We start from the raw sequence: 24081 nt of genomic DNA, 5'->3' as shown, positions 1-24081 counted from the left end.
TCTCCAGAGTTGCGCCCAGGAAATCTCTTTGTTGGTACGGATGAAGTTGGGATTTTTCCACATTTACGGACAGGCCTAAAGAGCGAAACACGTTCTGGCACAGAAGAGTGTGTTGTCGCAGGTGAGTGCTTGACTGAGATTTCAGGAGAAAATCGTCCAGGTATGGAAATATTTGCACTCCCTGGAGGCGCAAATACGCTATTACTGGAGCCAGTACCTTCGTGAACACTCGAGGGGCTGAGCGCAGGCCAAATGGTAACACCTTGAATTGGTAATCGTGTTGACCCACTCGAAAACGCAGGAACTTTCGATGCCGCTGTAAAATAGGGATATGAAAATAGGCATCCTGGAGATCTATAGTCGCCAGAAAATCTTCCTGCAAGAGTAAGCGCAAGATGTCTACCAGCGTCATCATACGGAAGGATTGGCTCTTTATATATTTGTTTAGTGCTCTTAGATCGAGGATGGGCCTCCACTCTCCGTTTTTCTTTGTGATCAAAAAGAACCGGGAATAAAAACCTTTTCCCTTCTGAGACACTGGTACCAGTTCTATAGCTCCTTTTTGCCTTAAAAGTCGGACTTGATGCAACAGTTCTTTCATGTGAGCTGGTGGCGGTCCGGAGGGTGGAGTGGGAGGAGGGAATTTGGTGAATTCTAAGGCGTGTCCCTTCTTCACAATGTCCAAAACCCAACGGTCCTTTGAGATGGAGGACCATTGGGAAAAGAACAGAGAGATTCGACCTCCAACCTTGTCTGTCCGGGAAGAGTCACTGTCTCTTTGATGCGGATCCTCTGTATGAGGATTTTCCTCTATATGACTTGGAGGTTTGCTGCCGTGATGTTTGCTGTTGCTGTCCATAAGAGTAACGGTTGGACCCTTGATTGTAAGGTTTGTATTGTTTATTGTCTTTTCGAAAACTTGAGGAGGTGCCGCGTCCGCGTGCACCACGAAAATTACTCCGCTGAAATTGAAGGTTTCCTAGTGATCTAGCTGTTTCAGTGTCTTTCTTTATGGACTGTAGAGCTTCATCGACGTGGCTCCCAAATAAAGACTCTCCGTCATATGCCATGTTTAAGATCATAGACTGAACCTCCTGACGAAAGGATGTAGATTTTAACCATCCTTGCCTACGCAGAACAGCCGCTCCGGCAAGCTGACGGAAACCCATGCAGGCGATGTCCACTGCACAATCGATTATTTCCGCCGATGCCGCTTCTCCCTCTTGGAGCAACTTCATTGCCTCCAGTTTAGATGGCTCTGGTAACTCCTGAACCACATCCGAGATATCAGCCCAAACTTGTCTGTCATATCGTCCCAGGATGGCCAAGGCATTAGCTGCTCTAACCACCGTAGAGGCCATAGAAGAGAATTTACGCCCTATGGCATCCATCCGACGTCCGTCACGATCCGGAGGCGAGGTGATAGAAGATGCCGGATTTTTCGCCTTACGTTGCGCTGCCTGCGTAACGACCGACTCAGGTTTAGCCTGACCCGTGAGGCATGCTGGGGTTCCTATCGGTGCCTTATATTTCTTTTCCAATCGAGGCACCTGAGCTGGCAAGGTATTCGGTGTCTGCATTAATTTCTTGCCTTCTTCCCAGATAAACTCAACTATGGGAATAGCATGAGTCTGTTTGTAGGGTTGATTCTTGAAATCATAAAGGAAGCAATCTTCCTCCCTGCGCTCCGTTGTTAACTTAAAACGGTGTGATGCCCTTTCCATCAGTTGGTGAAAATTGGCTATGTCCACTGGAGGTGAATCCCCTGTTACTATTTGTGAGGGGGATGGTGTTTGTGCCTGGTAATTGTCCCACTCCGCCATATCATCATCATTGTCATCTACATCCCCATCATCATCTGGGATTTCACCCTCTTCTGGGTCCTGAGGGCCTTCCTCTACAGGCTCATAATGAGGCAACACCCTTTCCGGAACCTGTCGTGGAGGTACAGGCGGCATCTGTGGAGCAGGATTTACAATAGGTACCGGTGGAATAATTGCTGGAATCACCGGGGTTGACGGAACCTCTGAACGTTGAGGGGATAGAGGGAACCGTTGGTTGTAGTCGTCCAACATGCGTTGGAGATTAGTAATGAGCGACAGAGGAAGAGTCGCCGTTTTATGCTTCGGAGGGGCCTGGTGTATAAATACCGGATCCTCATCCTCACTACTGACATCCTGGCACTTAATAACCAAGTCGGATGGACTTTGTGCCGTTCCGAAAGACTCCGGTAACCCCTCGGATTCCTGATCCGAATCTGTAGCAAATAATGGCGAGGGAGGCTGTGCAACTCCCAAAGGAATATTATGTTCCTGGCTCTCCAAGCCCACAGTAGGAGGTAATGGTGTCCAAGAAACTCCTTCCCTTCTTGTTTTCTGGGTAGTCGCCACACCGCGTATTCGTACCCTTACGAATGTCTGTGGGGATGTACTCGTCGACGGAGCCGTCGTCGAAGGAATGATGGTCGACGGAATTATCGTCGACGACGTCTGTGGCAACAAGATTGCCGTCGTCGGATTCGCCGTCGACGAGGTCGCCGTCGACGAGGTCGCCGTCGACGGAGCCGCCGTCGACGGAGCCACCGTCGACGGAGCCGCTGCCGACGGAGCCGTCGTCGAGGTCTTCGTAGACAAGGCTTTCGTCGACGGAACCACCGTCGACAGTGTCGTCGTCGGGATCTTCTTTTTCTTCGCCGACGGAATGGGCGTCGACGAGCTCGACGACGTCTTCGTCGACGACACAGTCTTCGTCGACGGAACCTTTACCTTCTTCGTCGACGTCGAAGTAATGGGCACAACAGAAGTCACTGCCCTTGAAGAAGTGATGGTAATCGTCGACGAGGATAACGTCGACATAACGCTCGTCGATGACGAAGCAGCTGACGTCGTCGTCGGGGTCACCGTCGACGAGGTAGAAACAGCAGATCTCGTCGTCGGGAGCATCGTCGACGAGGCTGACAAAGTTTTCCCCGAGGAATAGGAAGTAGACGCCTCAGCAGCCTGAGAACAGTGTCCCATAGGCGACAAAGCAGTAGGTGAAACCACAAAGGTGGCAGTTGTCAGAGGCAAAGCCAGCTTCTTTTTCTTCAGGAAAGGAGATGGTAACTCCTGCACACTACTGCGCTTAGAGGCTGGTTGAGAACGACCAGAAAAGAGACTTTCCACATCAGAGGGAGAGTTATCCTTGTCCTTCAGTCTCTGTAGCCATAAAAGCAGGCGGCCTTCTCTGTCCTTTAGAGTTTTTGTAGAAAAAGTTCTACAAAACTTACATTTTGCCACCTCATGGTCAGGATATAAACAGTAAATACACTTACTGTGTGGGTCCTCAGAGAACAAACGCAGTTTTCCACATGAAGAGCATGGTCTAAACAAAGATTTCTTACTAGAAGACATCCTCACTGACAAAACTGAGCAGAGCTCAGGGAGACTCCCTGTCACACGACGTGCGGTAGAAAATCTGAGGTGAGAAGCTCTGAGGAGAAGGTTCTAGAGAGGGGCTGACGCCTGATTGGCTGGAGTTCGGACTTACATAATGACAGAGATAGACTACAAAGGTCTTTTGTCTCTCTCCATTGTATTCCTATGGAGTTTTTCTCTTATAGGTACACTATGTGTGTTTTACACCTATATGCACTAATTATATGATTACTTATGTATATATTTTACTACATATATATATGTATATATTGCTATTTTATTTACCGTGGGACTCCCACTCCGACGACGGGGAATATTCAAGCATGTGAATCTATGAAAGACACCCTAATACTGGAGAAATATAATACAGCAAGTAAAATTACACCTACAAGCCAGGACTATTGTCAATGGCTGTTACCTGCATAAGATAATAAGCAACAACTATGGGATATAGAGATAAAACGCTTACATTCTGAAATGAGACTTTAACCAACTATAACAAGTCTCTTTGAAGTTACAAGAAAGGGAAGGGTGGTACTGCAAGAGTTAAGATTTCTATTCAACAAAGGTGAGGGCAAAAATGGAGAGCCCGATTTGAGTCCGTCTCAGCATCTGCTTTTTTAGAACTCCCGGTGCTGAGCACCGGCAGGACCCAGCCCACCAAAGCCCTACAGAGAAGCATCCTGAAATGCAGGCAATACCATTTGTGTAATCAAGTTAACACCCCTGGTATCCCCCTCAGTGTCTTGACTCCATATGGAGCGTTCGGGCAGCATCATACAGGTAACATCAACCAAACATGTATGGGTGGTCGTCGTTTTACTAACTATAGCAGTCAACACAACTGAATATCCTGAACCATCAGCTTCTTCTTACAACATGTGAAGATTCAGGGTCTGAAAAGTTCTGAAGAAAAGGTGAAATCCCAGGCCCACCACATTCTCCTACAGCTCCCCCACGAGACAATTCTTTAAACTTAGGACCAACTAATATTTCAAAATTCACCTACCCCACCTACAATGTTATCGTTACTTGTGTAAGCATTCACAGGACGAAAAAGCGACAAAGTAGTCTTGACTTTCAAAACCAAGGCCACATCGCACACGGCCTCGCTATGCATGGAGTGAAGATTGGCCTGCTTTCTACAACGTGTCAAATGCATAATCTGTCGATCACGGTTAGTAGCTTCATAATAACCAGAGATAAAGAAACGTTCTACGCCCCTCAAGGTCCATTGCCTCAGCATAGCCGTTAAACTTAAGTATTTATCAATAAAGTCAAGGAGCCAGAAATGATACACTGTTGCTTTTAGCACCTGGGCACTACCACTTAAATAAATCAACATAGAGGTGGGCGAGCCACTGAAAGCTCAAGCCTGAAGCCTGTCTCGTGCCCAGCTCGTCATGTTGGAACCTCGAGCTCACAATGAGCCGAGCGTTCATGTGGTTTCTGGCCTGCTCGACTCACTCTACCCAGGATACTGCATTATTGGCAGAACTGACGACTGAAACCAGATTAGAGTCTGAGCGGGCTCAACATTCTGAGCAACATCAATACCTCAAGTAGTACACAGCCTTCGAGTAGTACTCGCACTGCATTTAAAAACTGCAGCAAATTAAAGAGGTCAAAATAAAGCCGTAATATCTGGGAAGACCTCTAGAGGCTCATTACTGGCCGATTTGGACAAATCAAAACCAGACAAGGCTTCCCCGCTTAGATTGTGTTATCGAAGGCAATTTTTATTTTACCAGTTGTAGCTTCAGAAATTCAGTGGTTACCATTCATGGAGACTTCTCCGTTGACCGAGTCAAACTTTAATCTGGAAGAAGGCTAGAAACAGAATTGCCCAGACCTTCACAGCAATATACACGGTTGGTTGGAACCTCAAAAACACCCACAACGCAGCACAACTATAAATGACACGTAACAAGGTATCTACTCACAAGTACACGGGGCTCTCAGAGAACAAATGCCACGAATTTGAATAAACAACTTTCAAAAAACAACCTTTTGGTTGCTACCAGAGAACTCCAAACCAAAGGCTTACTTTCACAAGACAGTTGAAACATTCATCGGTGGGTCTGGAATTATGCGGGCTAAGAACTAGATTATGTGGCATGGACGACTTCCATTATGGGACAAGAATAGGGTAACTTCATGTCATAATGCCGTTCCTGCTTTATGCGATTTTACACAATTAATACTGCCTGGGCAATGGTTTGATCTCTCGAGTACAACTCAAGGCATGAAGACAGTAAACAGCAACTGCAATGATACCATAGAACCTATAAGGGGTTCTGCAACTGAACCAAGTATGGCACTTATTCGGATTACACTTCTGCTCCCATATGAGCAAGAAACGTTTTGGATGATATCAGCACTTCGTCCAGCACATGGTGGACTATAGCATATTAGTAAGGGAAACACTGCAGCCATTTAATAGCACAATTCAGGTGTACATGTGAAAGCGAAATATGAAAACACCCACACAGACCATGTAAGCTGGTTCCAGTCTGTAAACTTAATGGCTGAAGATACCGCACAGAAGCTGCCAGTAATGGTAGAACAAAAGATTGTGAAGGTAATAGATAGGAAACCTCAATATGTACCTTATCCGTGCATTTCTACGTACAGTAGCTGTTATCAGGCAACACGAATGGGCCATGCAGACCGATAATACACCAATAAAGCACTCCAAATTAGTTATACTTCTAGAGTACAGCAGATGGCAATAGAATAGCAGCACTTGTTCGATAGTGTTTTGTGTAGTATGCAATTAACACAATTATTCATATTACCCACATGTGAGAGGCCATGCAAAAAAAGGCTTAAGGCGGCCAATTCATCAGATTGAGACATATGGCCACACCCCCGCCCCTCAATTCCACTCAAAATGTATTTTATCAGCTTTGAGAGCATTCGGGGACACTAACAATTTCACACTTCAGTCATCCTGTAACCCTGTACAGCTGGGTCTAGTTCTTAGGGGCAGTTTCCCCTTATCGCCTCCCAAACCAACGGACTGGGAAAGAACCGAAATATTTTAAAATCCTGTCATGTGCTTATTGTATACCATTCCACACTAATGTCAAATCACCTAAAGATAGTACCAACCTTTGCTCAGGATATTCCCAAAGCCAGTACCTGATATCCAGATTAATCTGCAGTTACACTACAGGTTTCCAGATTCAATGTTCTGTGAAAAGAAAAAAGTCAAACACGGTCAGTAACACCCCCCCCCCCCCCCACCCCATTCCACACTAATGTCAAATCACCTAAAGATAGTACCAGCCTTTGCTCAAGGTATTCCCAAAGCCAGTACCTGATATCCAGATTAATCTGCAGTTACACTACAGGTTTCCAGATTCAATGTTCTGTGAAAAGAAAAGTCAAACACGGTCAGTAACACCCCCCCCTCCACACTAATGTCAAATCACCTAAAGATAGTACCAGCCTTTGCTCAAGGTATTCCCAAAGCCAGTACTTGATGTCCAGATTAATCTGCAGTTACACTACAGGTCTCCAGATTCAATGTTCTGTGAAAAGACAAGTCAAACACGGTCAGTACGACCCCCCCCCCCCCCATGGCTACCAAACACTGCAGGCCAACACTGGTACGACACAACCGTGGCGAATTTAAATAGATTATCCTAACAGCAACTACAGCGAACCGAGCAGGTTATATATTAAAAAAAAAAAAAGAACTTATTTTACCCAAAAGACCTGTGGTTCTTAGCAGCTGTAACTAGAGATCTGAAGAGGCTCAGACGGGGCCTTTAATTTTCAGCTGGTGCTGCAGAGGTAGACTCTTCAACCATCCGGATCCAAAGACCACACAAGGACAGACACTTCAAAGGATCAGTTACTTTTCCAGTCTCAAATCTGCAAAACAGAGTACATATTGCGCGCCCCCCCCCCACCCCAAACAAAATGCCTTTTAATTTATAAACATTCTTTCTGAGAACCAGAAAAAAAGTGGGAGATTACAGACTACTATAAAACACTCCTTTCAGACACTGGCCACTCCGCACATTACCTCAAGAACACACAAACAGATAGTCTTTTCTTTTGAAGAACTAAAGATGGTTAATAGGCCCACCCACAAATTATTCTGATAAAGCTTTAATTCATAAAACAGAACTCCTACGAAGACGGTTCATTGGCTTCCAAATCCAACTGCCCACAAGCTTCATAACAAACCTATACGAGCAGGCCAGTGGGCTTACCAGTGCATTTTAATATTACAGACCTTCTCCTCCACACACACTTCAATAAGTGTACCCATATTTCATGGACAATTTAGTATATTAGCAAGACTCATTCCTTTTCTGTAAAAGGATTCGACATTAAGAACCAAGATGCCAAGCAGGAACTTAAGTCAAGGCATACCATACAAAAAGCAGGGAAGCAGACGTTGTCAGGGAGAGATCCAAGAGCACAGACGACGTAGAGAACCCGCTCTAGTTTGTGAGCCTTCGCGGTGGTCTGTCCGGCTCCTGTAGTCCTTGCTCCTGATTTTGGACTATCTGCAAGAGTGCACAATAGTTACTCCCTCACCCGATGCCCCCCCCCCCCCCCACCCAAGCTGCCCACAACAGCGAACCTTGACCCACTAGATGGATTCAAATATTTCCCTTAGGGCGCACAATCAGACCCTGCTTAAACACTGGCCTACGAGCCACCTAGCAGAGGTTTGTGTAACAAGCTGCACAAGATGTGTTGCCATGGCTCAAAACAATTGATGGCCCGGATCTCAATAAACCCCACCGACCAAGAACTCACCAAGTGCTACAGCGTTAGGTCCAAGCAACCATCCACGACACAGAATATGCTTATTCACGTTGTGTTCAGGAGCAAAATGCATAACTACAAACCAGACAAGGATGCCAGAAGTTGCAGAAATGGGCATCAGGCATGGCTGCAAGCGACTTTCAGCTTCCGTTTGTAAGTGAAGTCTGGCCCATCAGCTGCCATTCAATTGAGAAGTCTCGGTTGGTAAGAATCAAGCTGGAAAAAGGCTAGAACAGAATTGCCCACACATCGTTTTAGCAATGCTATATTGGTTAACGCTCAAAACCACCTATAACGTAGCACAACTAGGAATAACAGAAACGAGGCATCTACTCACAGTACACGGAGCTCTCGGGGACCAGATGCCACGAATGAGATTCAACGCCTCTTTCAAATAACCTGAATTGAATGGTTGCTACCATTTGTAACTCCAAACCAAAGACTCGCTGTCACAAGCCCATTTTACCATCCACCAGAGCCACTGGAAATGTGCAGTGGAGATCAAATTATGTGAAATGACCAACTGCATTATGTGGAAAGAAAAAGCGAATGGCATAATGCAGAACATTCAACTGCAGCATTTTGTAATCTTAAAACATGAATACGGTCTGGAAAATGGTTTCATCTCACGAGTACAGTTCAAGACCTAAAGATCTTTATCTGCAACTTAAAGTATATAATGTAACCTATAAGACCTTCTGCCACTGCACAAACTACGGCACTTTTTTGGATTGTAGATTCAACTTCGGATCCGTTATGGGCAAGCCAAGAAACGTTGTCGATATCTGTACCTTGACCAGCAGCACATGGGAGTGTCAAATCAATAAGGGAAACTGTGTTCCGCCACAGAATGGCAAAATTCAAGTGACCCTGCATAAACAAAAAATGTATAAACACACCACTTAACTTCTGCCTGTACACTTCCAAATATCCAAAAGTATACCACACAAACTGCTTGTAACCGTAAAAATCCACGTGTGTGGAGGGTATAGATACAATGAGACGTTAGGACATAACCATGACCCATTTATAGGTTTCTGTACAGTTAACGGTTTGCTTGTCTGCAAATAATCTGGAAAGCCAAAACGCTGCCCCCCCCCCCTTAAAGTGCAACGTAGCAATTTTCCACGATCAACGAATGGGTAAGGAAGATATTCTCCCCCATACATACTTGATTTAGAAAGGGGTACTATGCTTTACCATCTGATTTTAGCTAAAGATTTTGCTGGGCTGCTCTTACACTGGTTGTTTTTAAATTATCCCAAGAGAGCTGTAAATTCAAGAAGGACAAGGGCAAAATAAAACGGCTCAAGAAAAGTAGACGCATGCCACAAAAATCAAAGAGCAATAAAAAGGCAGCTACACCAGACACCCTTAGGCTGGTCTCCCTTATGTTTACCTTTTATCAGACCAGTTCAATACTGAAAAGCCCACTTATGGCTCCGATATGCTTAGTACCTCTTGAAGACTTATTTTACTTAGACGCATTTAGCCATAACTCTTCCCAACTTAGACTTTCACAGCTTGCATTTGGAAGGCCGTGTGAAGGTTCCACCAGTTTCATTCTTCTAAGCAATTCAGATGTCATCTTTAAGGTCTAGAAAAGTCTAAAATAGGGCAGTTAAACCCCCCCCCCCCCCCCACACACTTCTATATATAGAAAACTACACACAAAAATAATGACATACTTGACCAGGATAGGGGTAAACGGTGGCATATACACATGTTAATGATTCCACACTTAAAAAACAAACCGTGCCTTCATGTAACCACAGATTACTACATTTAACTGGATGATAAATAAAATATATATATATACGACATTGCTTAACTTTTACCTAAAACATTGCCAGCATCTCAAATACCCTGAACTCACTCGACAGAGAAAATTATTCGATGCCATTTCGATTAACTGCCTTCACCACCCATTTGGACCGTTGCTCCCGAGAAGCCTAATCCGACTAGCAAAACTACTTAAATCCCCAAAAAAGCATTCAACTTCTGGCCGCTCACCGTGTACTCGGGCGAAGTTTTAACCTTAACAGTTACCCAAACGCCCAAACCCACCAATAAATACGGAGGCTATCTATCGGGTGCATCAATTTTCCCGTGTAACTAGATACTGTGAGGTAGTCCGAGAAACGCACTATTCCTTACCACGAAGGGTCGGGTCACCTGTGGTTAGTTGCTCAGCCTGTTGAGACTACATCTCGAAAGGCGCTCGCGTCTGAAAGTTCCCATGCTCAATTTCAGGTTGGATTTAGACTTAAACAAGCCCCATACAAATTTTTAAGGAGGAATTTGCATAAAATCGGTTATCAATGAAAACGGAAGTTCGGGGGGGGGGGGGTTGCTCGTGGTTCATACATCATTTCACACTCGTGTCAACTCACCGAAGTAGTAGCACCTAGGGACAAATCTACGTCTTGCATGTTGCTCAGCAGATACTTCCGTGGATATTTCCCAAGAAGGTGCCTGGGCCATTTTCCTTCCAGGACAAATCAAGCTGCAGTCACACTACAGGTCTCCACCTCTAAAGCTCTGTGAAAAGACGAGTCTACTAAAGTTATATACTCCCAACCCACCTCCCCCGTGACTATCAAATACTGCAGGCAAACAAATTCACTACAATTCTGGAAGTTTCGACTAATACTTCCCTTAACTACTCGTGCAGCAGTCGAGACGGTAAAACAAAATCATGGAGAACTCATTTTACCCCAGATATCCGTGCTCCATTGCAGCAGTAACACTAGAGACCTGCAGAGGCTCAGACCGGGTAAGCAGCTGTTGCCGAGGTCGACTCTCCCACCTCCTGATCCAAAAGATTGCAGAAGGACACCTCAGAGGATTCGAGTTATTTCTTCAGTCTAAAATCTGTAAAAATGAGACTATAAATTGCGCCCCCCACCCCCCCCCCCCCCAAAAAAACACAACTAAAGCGTTTTAAATTACAACCATACCTTGCTGAGACACAAATATGAAGTGGGCGATTACTGATACTTCTATGCAACCTAATCAGTTCAAACACTTGGGACAAGGCACATTCCTTCCGAAGACTGCTTGTTGAGAACCGATCGTATTTCACCTGCAGAAATAGTTATAGTTAATACATCCCGGCCCACCCACAACTGAAAATGGCGTTCATTGGCTTCCAAATCAAACTGCCCAAGGAGCTTCATAACAAACCCATACGAGCAGGTCAGTGGGCTTACCAGTGCATTTTAATATTATAGACCTCCCACTCCCAGAAGTGGGCCCATAGTATATTAGCAAGACTATTGTCATTCCTTTTCCGTCGAAGGATTCGACATTTAGAACCAAGATGCCAAGCATGAACTTCAGTCAAGGCATACCATACAAGAAGCAGACGTCAGGGAGAGATCCAAGAGCACAGACGACGTAGAGAACCCGCTCTAGTTTGGGAGCCTTCGCGGTGGTCTGCCCAGTTCCTGCAGTCCTTGCTCCCGATTCAGGACTATCTGCAAGAGTGCACAATAGTTACTCCCTCACCCCCCCCCCCCCAAAAATGTTGCCCACAATAGCGAACCCGGACCCACTAGATGGATTCCAATATCTCCCTTAGGCTGCACAATCTGCCCCTGCTTTAACACCTAGCAGAGGTTTGTGTAACAAGGTGCACAAGATGTGTTGCCATGGCTCAAAACTAGAAGTTTACGGGATATGTACAACATAACGGGTAGCAGGTTATGCATTACACGAACTATTATACCCCCTATCTGAGGTGCTGCTCCTTTTCTCGTGCCTCCCAACAAACTATTTAATTCCAGTCTTTTTACTTCAGTATATGCCTTTCCCTGATCGCCAATTCCACCCCCACATTTCTGCTTGAGGTGTACAAACAATCTAATCCTACTATAAAACACACCTGCATCGTTAAGCAAAACAAGTTAAGTTGGCGATGCAGTCCTAGAGAAAACACAATCATAACCTGCTGACGTTTCTTAACCACCAACGGTCTAAAAAGTCAATTTTTACCCGATGACCTGCAGTCGTATATAGTACGGTAAAATCTAGTTCTGAACGTTCAATCGACTTAGCTGGCTTTTCAGTTTCACTGCATCAAATAACCTGAACCTCCTACACGGTTGGCATCTCACTATTGCTTCGAATTTCGTGCGAGAATGATTGACATCCTCAAGAGCTTTTACTCCTCACATGTTCCATTAGCTTTAATCAGAAAATGGCAAACATTAGAAAAAACGTTAAGATGGAACCGAGCAAAAAATGATCGTATTACGTCTATTTACAGGCAGGACTAATGCAATGTATTAGAACTTTATTGTAAATGAACGGCTAGCCTTTAAAAAAAATTATAGTATGCTGATCGATCAAGTATAAATAATAATGGAAACCGCAAGACCACACAATACAAACGAGTTCTATGGTGCCACATCGTGGACTTTACCTGTCCTCAAGAGAAGCCATTTATTTATAAAAGCTTAACGATCTCAACTGCAGAGGCACCCTGAAAATACAGGGAACACCATTCATGAAATAAAGCCACCACCTCAAGCACTCTCGTGTCCTCATTCAATACCGAAAGCTTGGGTGACGTCCTCCAACCATGCATATCAGGGGGGGTCGTCGGTTCACAAATTAGCAGCCAACACAACTGGAATATCGTGAATCCATCAGGTCCATGCAGCATTTGAAGATTCAGGGTCTGAAAAAGTTCTTAATAGAAGGTGAAAGCCCAGGCCCCACACCAGTTTCAACACCTCCCCAGCAAGACAACAAAAGCTTCAATTTTAGACTATTAAATATTTCAAGTGACCCACCCAAAAACAAAACGGACTACAAGTACTTCAAGCGTTATCCAACTGAGAGCCACAGACACGTTGTTTTTCTTTTCAACATAATGGCCAACCCACACATGGCCTGGCTATGCTTTAACCTGGGACAAGTGCCCTTTTTCTTCATCTACCAAAGCAGTATGCGTACTAAACAGTTAGGGGAGAGACTTCATAATAAGTACCACAGACTAGTATATATTCTATACCCACCCCTTCTTGGGCCATTGCCGCAGCATAATCATTTAAATAAAGGGCAGGAGATCAAATTATGTGAAATGACTAATTGCATTATGTGGTAAGAAAAAGCGAATTGTATGGCATAATGCAGCACATTCAACTGCAGCATTATGTTATCTTAAAACATAAATACGCTCCGGGAAATGGTTTCATCTCACGAGTACTGTTAAAGACCTAAAGTTTGTACGCTGCAATAAAAGACCTTCTGCCACTGCACAAAGTACGGCACTTATAACTTCGGATCCGTTATGGGCAAGCCAAGAAACGTTGTTGATATCTGTACCTTGTCCAGCAGCACATGGTGGAGTGTCAAATCAATAAGGGAAACTGTGTCGCCACAAAAATCGCAAAATTTAAGTGACCCTGCATAAGCAAAAAAAATGTATAAACAGACCACTTAGCTTCTGCCTGTACACTTCCAAATATCCAAAAGTTTACCACACAAACTGCTTGTAACCGTAAAAGTCCACGAGTGTGGAAGGTATAAATACAATGAGACGTTAGGACCTAACCATGACCCATTTATAGGTTTCTGTGCTTGTCTGCAAATAATCTGGAGACAAAACGATGACCCCCCCCCCCTAAAGTGCAACGTAGCAATTTTCCACGATAAACAAATGGGTAAGGAAGATATGCTCCCCCACCCATACTTGATTTAGAAATTGTACTATGCTTCACCATCATATTTTAGCTAACGCTTCTGCTGGGCTTCTCTTACACTAGGTGTTTTTAAATTATAGAGCTGTAAATTCAAGGACAAGTGCAAAATAAAACGGCTCAGGAAAAGTAGACCCATGCCACAAATCAGAGTACAGTAAGAAGCAGCTACACAAGACACCCTTAAGCTTATCTCCCCTTATGTTTACCTTCTATCAGACCGCTTTAATACCGAAACGCCCAATTATGCCTCCAATATGCTTAGTAACATCTTGAAGACTCGTTTCACTTAGGCGTACAACCCCGTAACTCTTCCCAACAGGACTTTCACAGCTTGCATTTGGTAGGCTGTGTGAAGGTTCCACCAGCTTCATTCTTCTAAGTAATTCAGTTGTCTCATCTTTAATGTCTAGAAAAGTCTAAAATAGGACAGTTAACCCCCCCCCTCCCCAAACAGTTCTATATATAGAAAACTCAACATTAAAAAAAAAAAATGACATGCTTGACCCAGGGTGGGGTAAACAGTGGCATATACACATGTTAATGTTTCCACACTTAAAACGCAATCTAAAGGTGCCTTAGTTTACCACAGATTCCCCTACATTTAACTAGTTGATGAACAAAATATGACAGCTCAACTTTAACCTTTAACATTGCCAGTATCGCAAATACACTGAACTCACCCGACAGAGAAAATTATTCGCTGCCATTTCGATTAACTGCTCGAAAGGCGCTCGCCGTCTGAAAGTTCCCATGCTCAATTTCAGGTTGGATTTAGACTTAAACAAGTCCCATACAATTTTTTAAGGAGGAATTTGCAAAAAATCGGTTATCTATGAAAACGGTAGTTCAGAGGGAGGGGGGGGGGGATGCTCGTGGTTCATACATCATTCCACACTCGCGTGAACTCACCGAAGTAGTAGCACCTAGGGACAAACCTAGGTCTTGCATGTTGCTCAGCGGATACTTCCGTGGATATTTTCCAAGGTGCCTGGGCTATTTTCCTTCCAGGACAAATCAAGCTGCAGTCACACTACAGGTCTCCACCTCTAAAGCTCTGTGAAAAGACGAGTCTACTAAAGTTATATACTCCCAACCCACCTCCCCCGTGACTATCAAATACTGCAGGCAAACAGATTCACTACAATTCTGGAGGATTCGACTAATACTTCCCTCAACTACTCGTGCAGCAGTCGAGACGGTAAAACAAAAGCATGGAGAACTCATTTTACCCCAAATATCCGTGCTCCATTGCAGCAGTAACACTAGAGACCTGCAGAGGCTCAGACCGGGTAAGCAGCTGTTGCCGAGGTCGACTCTCCCACCTCCTGATCCAAAGATTGCAGAAGGACACCTCAAAGGATTCGAGTTATTTCTTCAGTCTAAAATCTGTAAAAATGAGACTATAAATTGCGCCCCCCCCCCACCCCCCCAAAAAAGACAACTAAAGCGTTTCAAATTACAACCGTACCTTGCTGAGAGATAAAATCAGTTCAAACACTTGGGACACAGAAATTACTTCCGAAGACTGCTTATTGAGAACAGATCGTATTTCACCTGCAGAAATAGTTATAGTTAATACATCCCGGCCCACCCACAACTGAAGATGGCGTTCATTGGCTTCCAAATCAAACTGCCCACAGAGCTTCACAACAAACCCATACGAGCAGGTCAGTGGGCTTACCAGTGCATTTTAATATTATAGATCCCCCCCCCCACCCCCCAAATTCAATCAGTGTACCCAGATTTCATGGACAATTATATTTGCAAGACTATTGTCATTCCTTTTCCGTAGAAGGATTCGACATTTAGAACCAAGATGCCAAGCAGGAACTTAAGTCAAGGCATACCATACAAAAAGCAGAGAAGCAGACGTCAGGGAGAGATCCAAGAGCACAGACGGCGTAGAGAACCCACTCTAGTTTGGGAGCCTTCGCGGTGGTCTGCCCGGCTCCTGCAGTCCTTGCTCCAGATTCAGGACTATCTGCAAGAGTGCACAATAGTTACTTCCTCACCCCATCCCTCCCCTCAAAATGCTGCCGACAACAACCGCGAACTCACTAGATGGATTCCAATAGTTCCCTTAGGGTGCAACATCTGTCCCATCTTCAACACTGGCCTACGAGCCACCTAGCAGAGTGGAGTAAAAAGTTACACAAGATGTGTTGCCATGGCTCTTAACTAGAAGTTTACGGGATATGTACAACATAATGGGTAGCAGGTTATGCATTACACAATCTATTATATCCACCAACTGATTTGCAGCTCCTTTTTTTTTTTAGTACATGCCTTTCCGAAGGTGGTAAAAAAAAGTAATAATAATGTCCAACATTCCTGCGTCAGGCAAGCGCCCCGCTTTAAAACGCATTTGGGAAGTTTGACTACCTGCCACTGGATCAAATGATACGGTGTACAATCAATCTAAACCTACTATAAACACTGCATCGGTAAGCAAAACAAGTTAAATTGGCGATGCAGTCCTAGAGAATACACCAGCAGCATCACCTGCTGACGTTTCTATGCCACCATCAACGGTCTAAAAGGTAAATTTTTAACCGAGGACCTGCAGTCGTATATAATACGGTAAAATCCAGCACTAAGGTTTAACCGACTTTGCTGGCTTTTCAGTTACACTGCATCAAATAACCTCAACTTCCTATATGGTCTGGTTTCTCACTGTTGCTTCGAATTTAATGATTCGCATTCATAAGAGACTTTACTCTTCGTGTTCTATTCGCTTTACTCAGTAAATGGCAGACAGTAGAAAAAACAAGATCGGACCAAGCAAAAATGAGATATCAATATGTGAAGCAGGAAGAACTAGTTTAATGCATTTAAACTTTTTTCTTTTAAGGACGTTCTCAAACTAACCACGGCTAGCCTAGCAAATTCGGTTGAAATTCAAACGGCATCCTACTTGATAAAGAAGAAATCATGATTCTGGAAAACATTAGACCCACCCCAAAATAAATTCCATGGTGCAACATTCTCGTGGACCTTTCCTTTACTGCCCTCAAGAGAAGCCCGTAAATCATCCCTACAAGACTAATGATCAAGACCACAGAGGCAGCCTGAAATACAGGAACCCCATTCATGACTTCAAGTCACCACCCCCAGGCAATCTTCTGCGTCCCCATTCAATATAGCGCGTTTAGGCACAATCCTCCAACCATGCACGTCTGGGTGGTCGTCGTCGTTTCACCACTTCGCAGCCAACACAACTGGATTTCGTGACTCCATCAGGTCCATGCAACATTTAACGATTCAATGTCTGAAAAAAGTCTGAAGAGAAGGTGAAATCCCAGGACCCACCCACCACGCTACGCTCTCCACCCCTCCCCAGGGAGTAAATTCTAACTCGAGACTATTAAATATGTCAAGTCACCATCAAAAATGAGAGCCACAAACAAGTGGTTTGAAGTTCAACACCATGGCCAAACCGAACATGGCGTTGCTATGCAATATTGAGGGGCACATGCTTACTTTCTATGTCTACTAATGCAGCATATGTACAATACAGTTAGAGACTTTGCGTCACTGCTCTGTTGCAGTCAACTCCTCCATAACAAATATCTCTTCCATAATATCTTAACGATGGAGCAGGGAAACTCCGTGATCTAACTATTGAAAATGTAGCCTCAATTATTACAGGTCTAGTCTATACCCAGTTTACACCCTATACGTACGAACTTTAAAAAAAAAAAAATATATAAATATATGCTGCATTCAAGATGCACGTGTTTGTTCCCTTCAATAAAAACTCTGGTTGCAAAATTAGAGTACAGACCAATATAAAATGACATCTAGAAAGATCTGATCTACTAGCTCAGCTGCATCAACAGTTAAGAAACAACCTAAATTAGAATAGTACAAGAGCCAGTAACTACTCTACAGGCTCCTAAACTTTAATATTTAACTGTATATCACCCAAGGACAACATTAGCTTTCCAGTAGGTGGACGCAAGATCGCTTCAAGTTGTCGAGCAGCCGCATACCATACATGTACCTAAACTGGATAATACATTTTTATAAAACCATTTAAACACCAGTCCAAACCAGTGTTTTAAGTGAATCTGCTGAATGAAAACTGAACACATATGCACCTTAACCTTGTTTTATATGAACCCATGGGTTTATCTCAGCAAGTACGATTGTCTACAAAACGGGAAAACAATGGGTCAAATGGAAACATCAACGCCCCTTTTTCTCAGCCAACCTCAATTAGCAAGACCTTGCTAAGTACTACAGGAGCAGTTCCAAAGTTCCACCTAGGATGCATCTCAGATAACATGCTTATTTCAAGTGTCAAGGAGGAAACATCATTAACACAAAAATTAAGCAAGGTTTCAACAGAAAGCAACGCCTTCTCTTTTATGGAGAATCCTACTTCTGCAACCTCAAGTTCCCAAAACACTAGGTAAGAAATGCACAATTATGACCGAAGAAATTAACTGCTTAGTACCTGTTACAGAGGCTTATATTCGGATTCCTTCTGCACAGACCGTAATAAAGCTGATGATCTGAAAGACCTTTTCTTCAAATCTGTGAAGTGTAAAACATTTTTAATAAACCCCACCCTCCCCAAAACTGCATACATTAAAAAAAGGAATCTTTAAGGAAGAATTCTAGCCAGCTGATTATGAACAAAATGTAAGCGATGCTAATTCAGAGCAAGTTAAAGGATCCACCTTCTTCCCTCCCCCAGGGATACTTAATATGCCTAATAAATAAACATGAGCTACCTTCGTTGAGCGAAAAGTATCACAAACTGTATCTTAAGATTCAAACGGAGTTTCTGATCGGATCAAACTTGACCAGTTGCAGTGTGGGCTTCAGGGAAAGCAGCAAACGAGTTTCAGAGCTTCCATTTCAGAGACCGCAAAGGCTCGCGCCCAGGACTCCTTTCCTTGGTCACTTTTCCGTCGATACCAGTCAAAATGTATGTAATCTGTAAGGCTAAAAACAGGATTGCCCAAACACCAATACACTATATATTCGGTGTATGCTCGAAACCGCTTCTGACGCAGTCGTTAGGACTAAACGCGAATTTTAGTATCGTTACATGGGGCTTTCAGAGAACATAAATCGCCACTATAGAACGTTCACCCTTCTAACAATCCGTGCGGTTCCAACTCACAAGAACTCCAAGAGTCACTGCCCAATGACCTCTTCAACGGAACCGCCAGGGCCACTGTCATTACGCAGTGATGGGGTGAGTGGGATTAATTGTACTACGGCATATTCTGCAGCGGCATTTCGGGTTTTCACCAATTGCAACAACTACTATCCGGTCAACTGTTTAATACCCACAGGTTAGTGCCTAAATAAAGCAATCGGCAAATGAAATGTGACCAGTTAACGTATAAACTGGTTCTGCCACTGTGGTCTGATCCGTTTGAGCCACAAACGGATTTGTTGCTTTCCAATTTACACAGATCGTGTATTGTGTTGCCAATGCATCAACTCCACAGCGTCCACATCACCTCGTAATTCCAGTGACCCTGTGTAGGTGATCGATGTACCCAACAGATGAGCTCATTTTTTCCCCTGTAAACTTTTATATCCAATGCATACCACATGGAAGCTGCTTGCGATGGTATAGAGCATGTGGAGGAGATTAATACAATAAGGCGTGATCCATGCATTTCTACGTACTGTCGCTGGTCCTAGTCTGTACACCTACAACAAAAAAAGAGCAAGAAAATTACTCCGCCCACCCACCCTCTCCCAAAAATATGAACTGGCAGATTTTCATTCCTTCCTAGAAGGGATTCCATCATCGGCCAACACGAAAGAATACACGCCATCCAGCAGATGACGCATTACTTAGCACAAGTTAATTGGCTGTCTGAGTGAATGAAACGGCAAGATAATGAACTCAAGAGCACCAATTTAAGTGGTAATTTGTGCACTAAGGACTTTACACAAATATTCATATTGCCAAACGGTGGGACCACTTGCAGAGAAGTGAATTATAATTATGCCCACCACCCCCCAAAAAAAGAAAAAAAAAAAAATAGACGGGTGGTAGTTTTGGCCTCTTCAGAGAGCCATCATCAAAAGGGTCTTGAAACAGTTTCCGAAATTCACGTAAAATCGCTAGTCAAGTTCTGATTCTGTCGAGTCTGGATTATGGCAATCCGCTTTATTTAGAAGCACCAAGTAAGTAACAAAAAATAAAAACTCCAACTTATTCAGAACGCTGCAGCCTCGATACGGTTAGGTATTCCAAAAACCAGTCAGCAGGTGATGCGTTCCCAACTCTTCACTGGCTGCCCACAAGTTGCAGGGTACAATTCAAGGCACCATGCATCATGTTGGGCAAGGTGCAACACATCCTTTTGTTTTTCAGCAAATGCCCACTACCTACCATGCCCAATAAGGACCCGAGATCACAACCATGAGCTACTCCTGGTCTCTAGAATAAAGGGAGTTAGGGGTGGATGTCGCTCTATCTTGCACACCCAGGCTCTAGGGCGCTCTCTGCCTACCAGCCTCAGGACAATTTCCTGACTTTCAGAAAAAGAAAAAAGAAAATTCACAAAAAAAAAAGTCTCTTCACCCTATTCCTTTTAGTTTTTATTCACTGCCTCTAACCACTCAGATAGCGCTGGAAAGCTCCAAGACCGGGTGGCCATGCGCTTTACAAACTCGGATAGGGCAAGTCATTGGAAACAGTTCATGCCCCACCACCTAAGCAACAGTCGCAACTAGTGGAGCCACCAACAGCACAAGTCATTCTCCAACCCTCTATTGGTAGTCTAGATTAAACTGGTTTCCTCATGCTGTGTCCAACCCAAAAATGGACTGCCACTTGCCTTTGAAACTTGGTGCTACAGGCATTAACATTAGTACTGCGAACAGGAGCCATCACTGGAAAGGTGCGTGTTGTAGAACTATCCCTCACTTCAGTTTTATGCCCAGCATCTCCTACGTATGAGGAATACTATTTCTATGAGAAGAGTCCTCAGATACTGAATACTTTTAGGTTGTCCTTGAGCTCATCACCCACGACCAAAAAAAAAAAAACAGTCTTTCGATGCAGCAGTCTTCGCTCAGATTAGCCTAAGCCACTGATTGCCGATGTAACAAACTGGCACACCTAACGGTCCCCAAAAGAAACTAAAATTACTAACCAGGGCCAAAAAGCTACTCTATGGCTGTTGCTGATGGACAGGTTGGTCAGATCTTCTATGGTTACTGCCGTTGAGACAGGTAGGCCGCGTAAAGGATCCGCAGAGCTTCGTTCATCTAGCAATTCAGTGGTTTCATCTTCAATGTCTGAAAAAGTCTAAAATAGGTCAGTTGACGACCCCCCCCCCCATATGTATATAAATAATTCGACATATAAAATAAGTCATGTTTTATCAGACCAACGGTAAACCCCTCAATCCACGTATGTTATCAAGGTTTGTTTTCACACGGAAAACTTTAGCTAAAAAGGTATCTTAGCTCAACACCGCAGACAACAGCATATATTTGGTCACGCTATTTATTAATGCAAAGCCAAGAAGGTGCCTACGTTAAAAGGTCAGAATATTAACAAGGGCCGCTAAATAAATTAGCTTAACACCATACAAGAGAACTACTTTTAGCTGGAGGATCTTCAAGTAAAATGCTAGTTAAGTGCAAACATTCACCATCTAGATTGCCATCATCATATGTAACATGTCGGATACGACTGTACAAATAAAGTTCATATTACAATCTGGAGAAAAAAAAAAAACATCTATACCTACCAATAAATACCGGTGACTGCTATACTAGGAATGGAAATATCAGGTAATTGCCTGGTAGACCAACCAACTAACCACGCGAACAGAAAAATATGTAATCTGAATTTCGCATCAAAAATAAAGTAGTGGGTCTTTGCAAAAAAACCTCTCAATGAACCAGTGGATATTACCCAGGCAACTCCCATATCTTCCCGCTAAATCAGGCAAGCTCTTGCCACACTACACGTTTCCAGTTCCATATCTCTGAAAAGACAAGTTCGCAAAAATAACAAAGGCCGTCCCCCGCCCGTATATACACAATACAGGTCCAACACGGTGGATTTCAAGAGATGGTACCAACGGCTCATGCAGCGAGACAAGTCGATGAACGAAGGCTTTTTCTTTCGAAAAAGTATATGGATATTTACAGCAGTGGAAACAGCTGGACGCATGCAGACCCCCCCCCCCCCATCAGATAAGTAATTTACATGCAGACAATCTATCCCCTCCCCCCATAAGTAATTCATCATCTTTTGATAAAACGGCCCCCTAAACCACCCACCCGATTCAAAAACCTCAAAAAGGCTGGACATCTCAGCATGAAAAGTTATGTCTAAATTTCAAATTGTGGGAGACCACTGCTTTTCGATTCCCCCCCCCCCCTTAAGGAATGTATGAAATTACAGACGCTTCTTTCAACGATACCCTGAAATACTCAAGATAGGCACGTCTATCACTGAACCTACTGCCACCACCGAAAGTGCAGTGATGACCTGTGAAAATAACCGCATTAGGGGTTAAGAAAACACTATCACAGCAGGCATTAAAGGGGGTGTGATAGGAACTACCGAAGCTTAGGTGCGTTATACATTGATTGCACTGCAAGACATAAATAAGCAAGGTGCCGACTGCTTCTATCCAAACTAACCGGCATCCCCGTACAAGGTTAAACCACGTTTTAATGGTAAAACGAAACAAACCACAAGGAGATGGGGCAGAATGAGAGGAAGGGGGCCCAAGATGATAATGAAGATCCGCGAGGGCTCCCCAGTGGAAGACCATGGCGTGGCGGCTTCAGTGGACTGCGGCTGCTCCAAGTGCGGGATGGGAGGTACCTGCAAGAGTCTACACAATGGTTACAAATCACCGCCCGCCCCCACTCACCGCGGGAGGTGTAGCGCCCCCCATCTGCCCAAACCGTGGATCAGTGCCAGGATTAACGATTGCCAATTTACCCTTACAAGTTGCAGAGGCCCTTAAGGGTTCTACCCGGCATCGGGTAAGTAGACCACTCTGTCGATCACATAAAATGCCAATTATCGCCCTCTCACAGTCAACAACGCCAAATAGCGGACTCAGACGGTAGACAACTTAAGTTACGGGCATTCGTAAGGGATCGAAATGCGACCCACGCGCAAAAAAAATAAAAATAATCAGAAACCCAGGGGGTGGAAAGAACCGGCCTCACCCATAAGCACAATTTACTGCGCTTAAGCCCAAAATGACCCCAGTAAGCCACGAATCCAAGACACCAATCGCCCATATCTCGAGAAACCTTCATAACTCGTAGTTCTTCTTCTGCGGCCGCCACCGCCCGGATCCGCACATCTACTCCTTGCCCCTTTAGTCGATCCTGTTCGCCTCATCTCTTGGTTCAACTGCAGTAGTTTTTACCTTTCATTCGCCTTTAAATAGATGTCATAACCTTCTGGACTCCACCTACCCGCTTCCTGAGTTACTGATGTACTAGGCTTAAAACATCTCAGCGGATAGCCATGGACATCCACAAACAAATATAAGAACGTGCCTCGACCAAAGCAAGAATAAAAACTGCCCGACCATCCGCAACACCAGCTCTATCCCACCTATCAGTCTGTTCTGTCAACTTGTTTACGCTTGCAGATTTTATACGGTTGATGACGTAGGGACACACCACACACAGATCCTTCCGCCAGTGCGTCACAGTGGAAAGTAGGTCACACCTTTTTATCACCAAAAAATGCTTAAGAGAAATGAATTGTTAAGGCAGTGAAGCGAGCATTTTAAGGTCGGCCTTCAACCATTATTTCAAAGTCGAAACTTCCGGCAACGCCACTCAAATATAAACCACACACAGATTCTTCCGCCAGTGCGTCACAGTGGAAAGTAGGCCACACCTTTTTATTACCAAAAAATGCTTAAGAAACATTCATTATTAAGGCAGCGAAGCGAACATTTTAAGGTCGGCCTTCCACCATTATTTAAAAGTCGAAACTTCCGGCAACGCCACTCAAATAAATTAAAAATAAAAGTAAAAAGTAACTGCGTTTACAGACGTCGTCGTTGCGGGAGTTCGCATCATACCTTTCTGAAACAGTCTTGCATTCTCACAGAAACGTTGACTGTTTCTGATCAGACACATTCGAGCTCGAAGTTTGACAATTTTCTATTGAAAAAAAAAACAGAGCCTCG

General features: G+C 44.1%; 1 protein-coding gene across 9 annotated transcripts; it reads right to left on the bottom strand.

The window, feature by feature from the left end:
- Positions 1–7: 7 nt before the first annotated feature.
- On the bottom strand, positions 8–24081 carry LOC146798242 (uncharacterized). Of its 9 annotated transcripts, XM_085625527.1 has the most exons (3): positions 18378–23811; positions 15977–16045; positions 8–15895 (listed from the first exon to the last, which is right to left on the bottom strand). In XM_085625527.1, the coding sequence occupies exon 3, from the start codon at positions 3390–3392 to the stop codon at positions 768–770; it is 2625 nt and encodes an 874-aa protein (XP_085481653.1). In that variant the 5' UTR covers positions 3393–15895; positions 15977–16045; positions 18378–23811; the 3' UTR covers positions 8–767. The 9 variants fall into 9 exon arrangements, with proteins under 9 accessions (XP_085481653.1, XP_085481656.1, XP_085481650.1 ...); XM_085625530.1 differs by adding an exon at positions 23974–24081 and having other exon boundaries at positions 8–21196; XM_085625524.1 differs by having other exon boundaries at positions 8–8434; positions 8545–23811.

This window comes from Triturus cristatus, chromosome 9 (genome assembly GCF_964204655.1).
Source record: "Triturus cristatus chromosome 9, aTriCri1.1, whole genome shotgun sequence".
In the NCBI taxonomy this organism is placed as follows: domain Eukaryota; kingdom Metazoa; phylum Chordata; class Amphibia; order Caudata; family Salamandridae; genus Triturus; species Triturus cristatus.
This window is presented reverse-complemented; position numbering and strand designations above follow the sequence as displayed.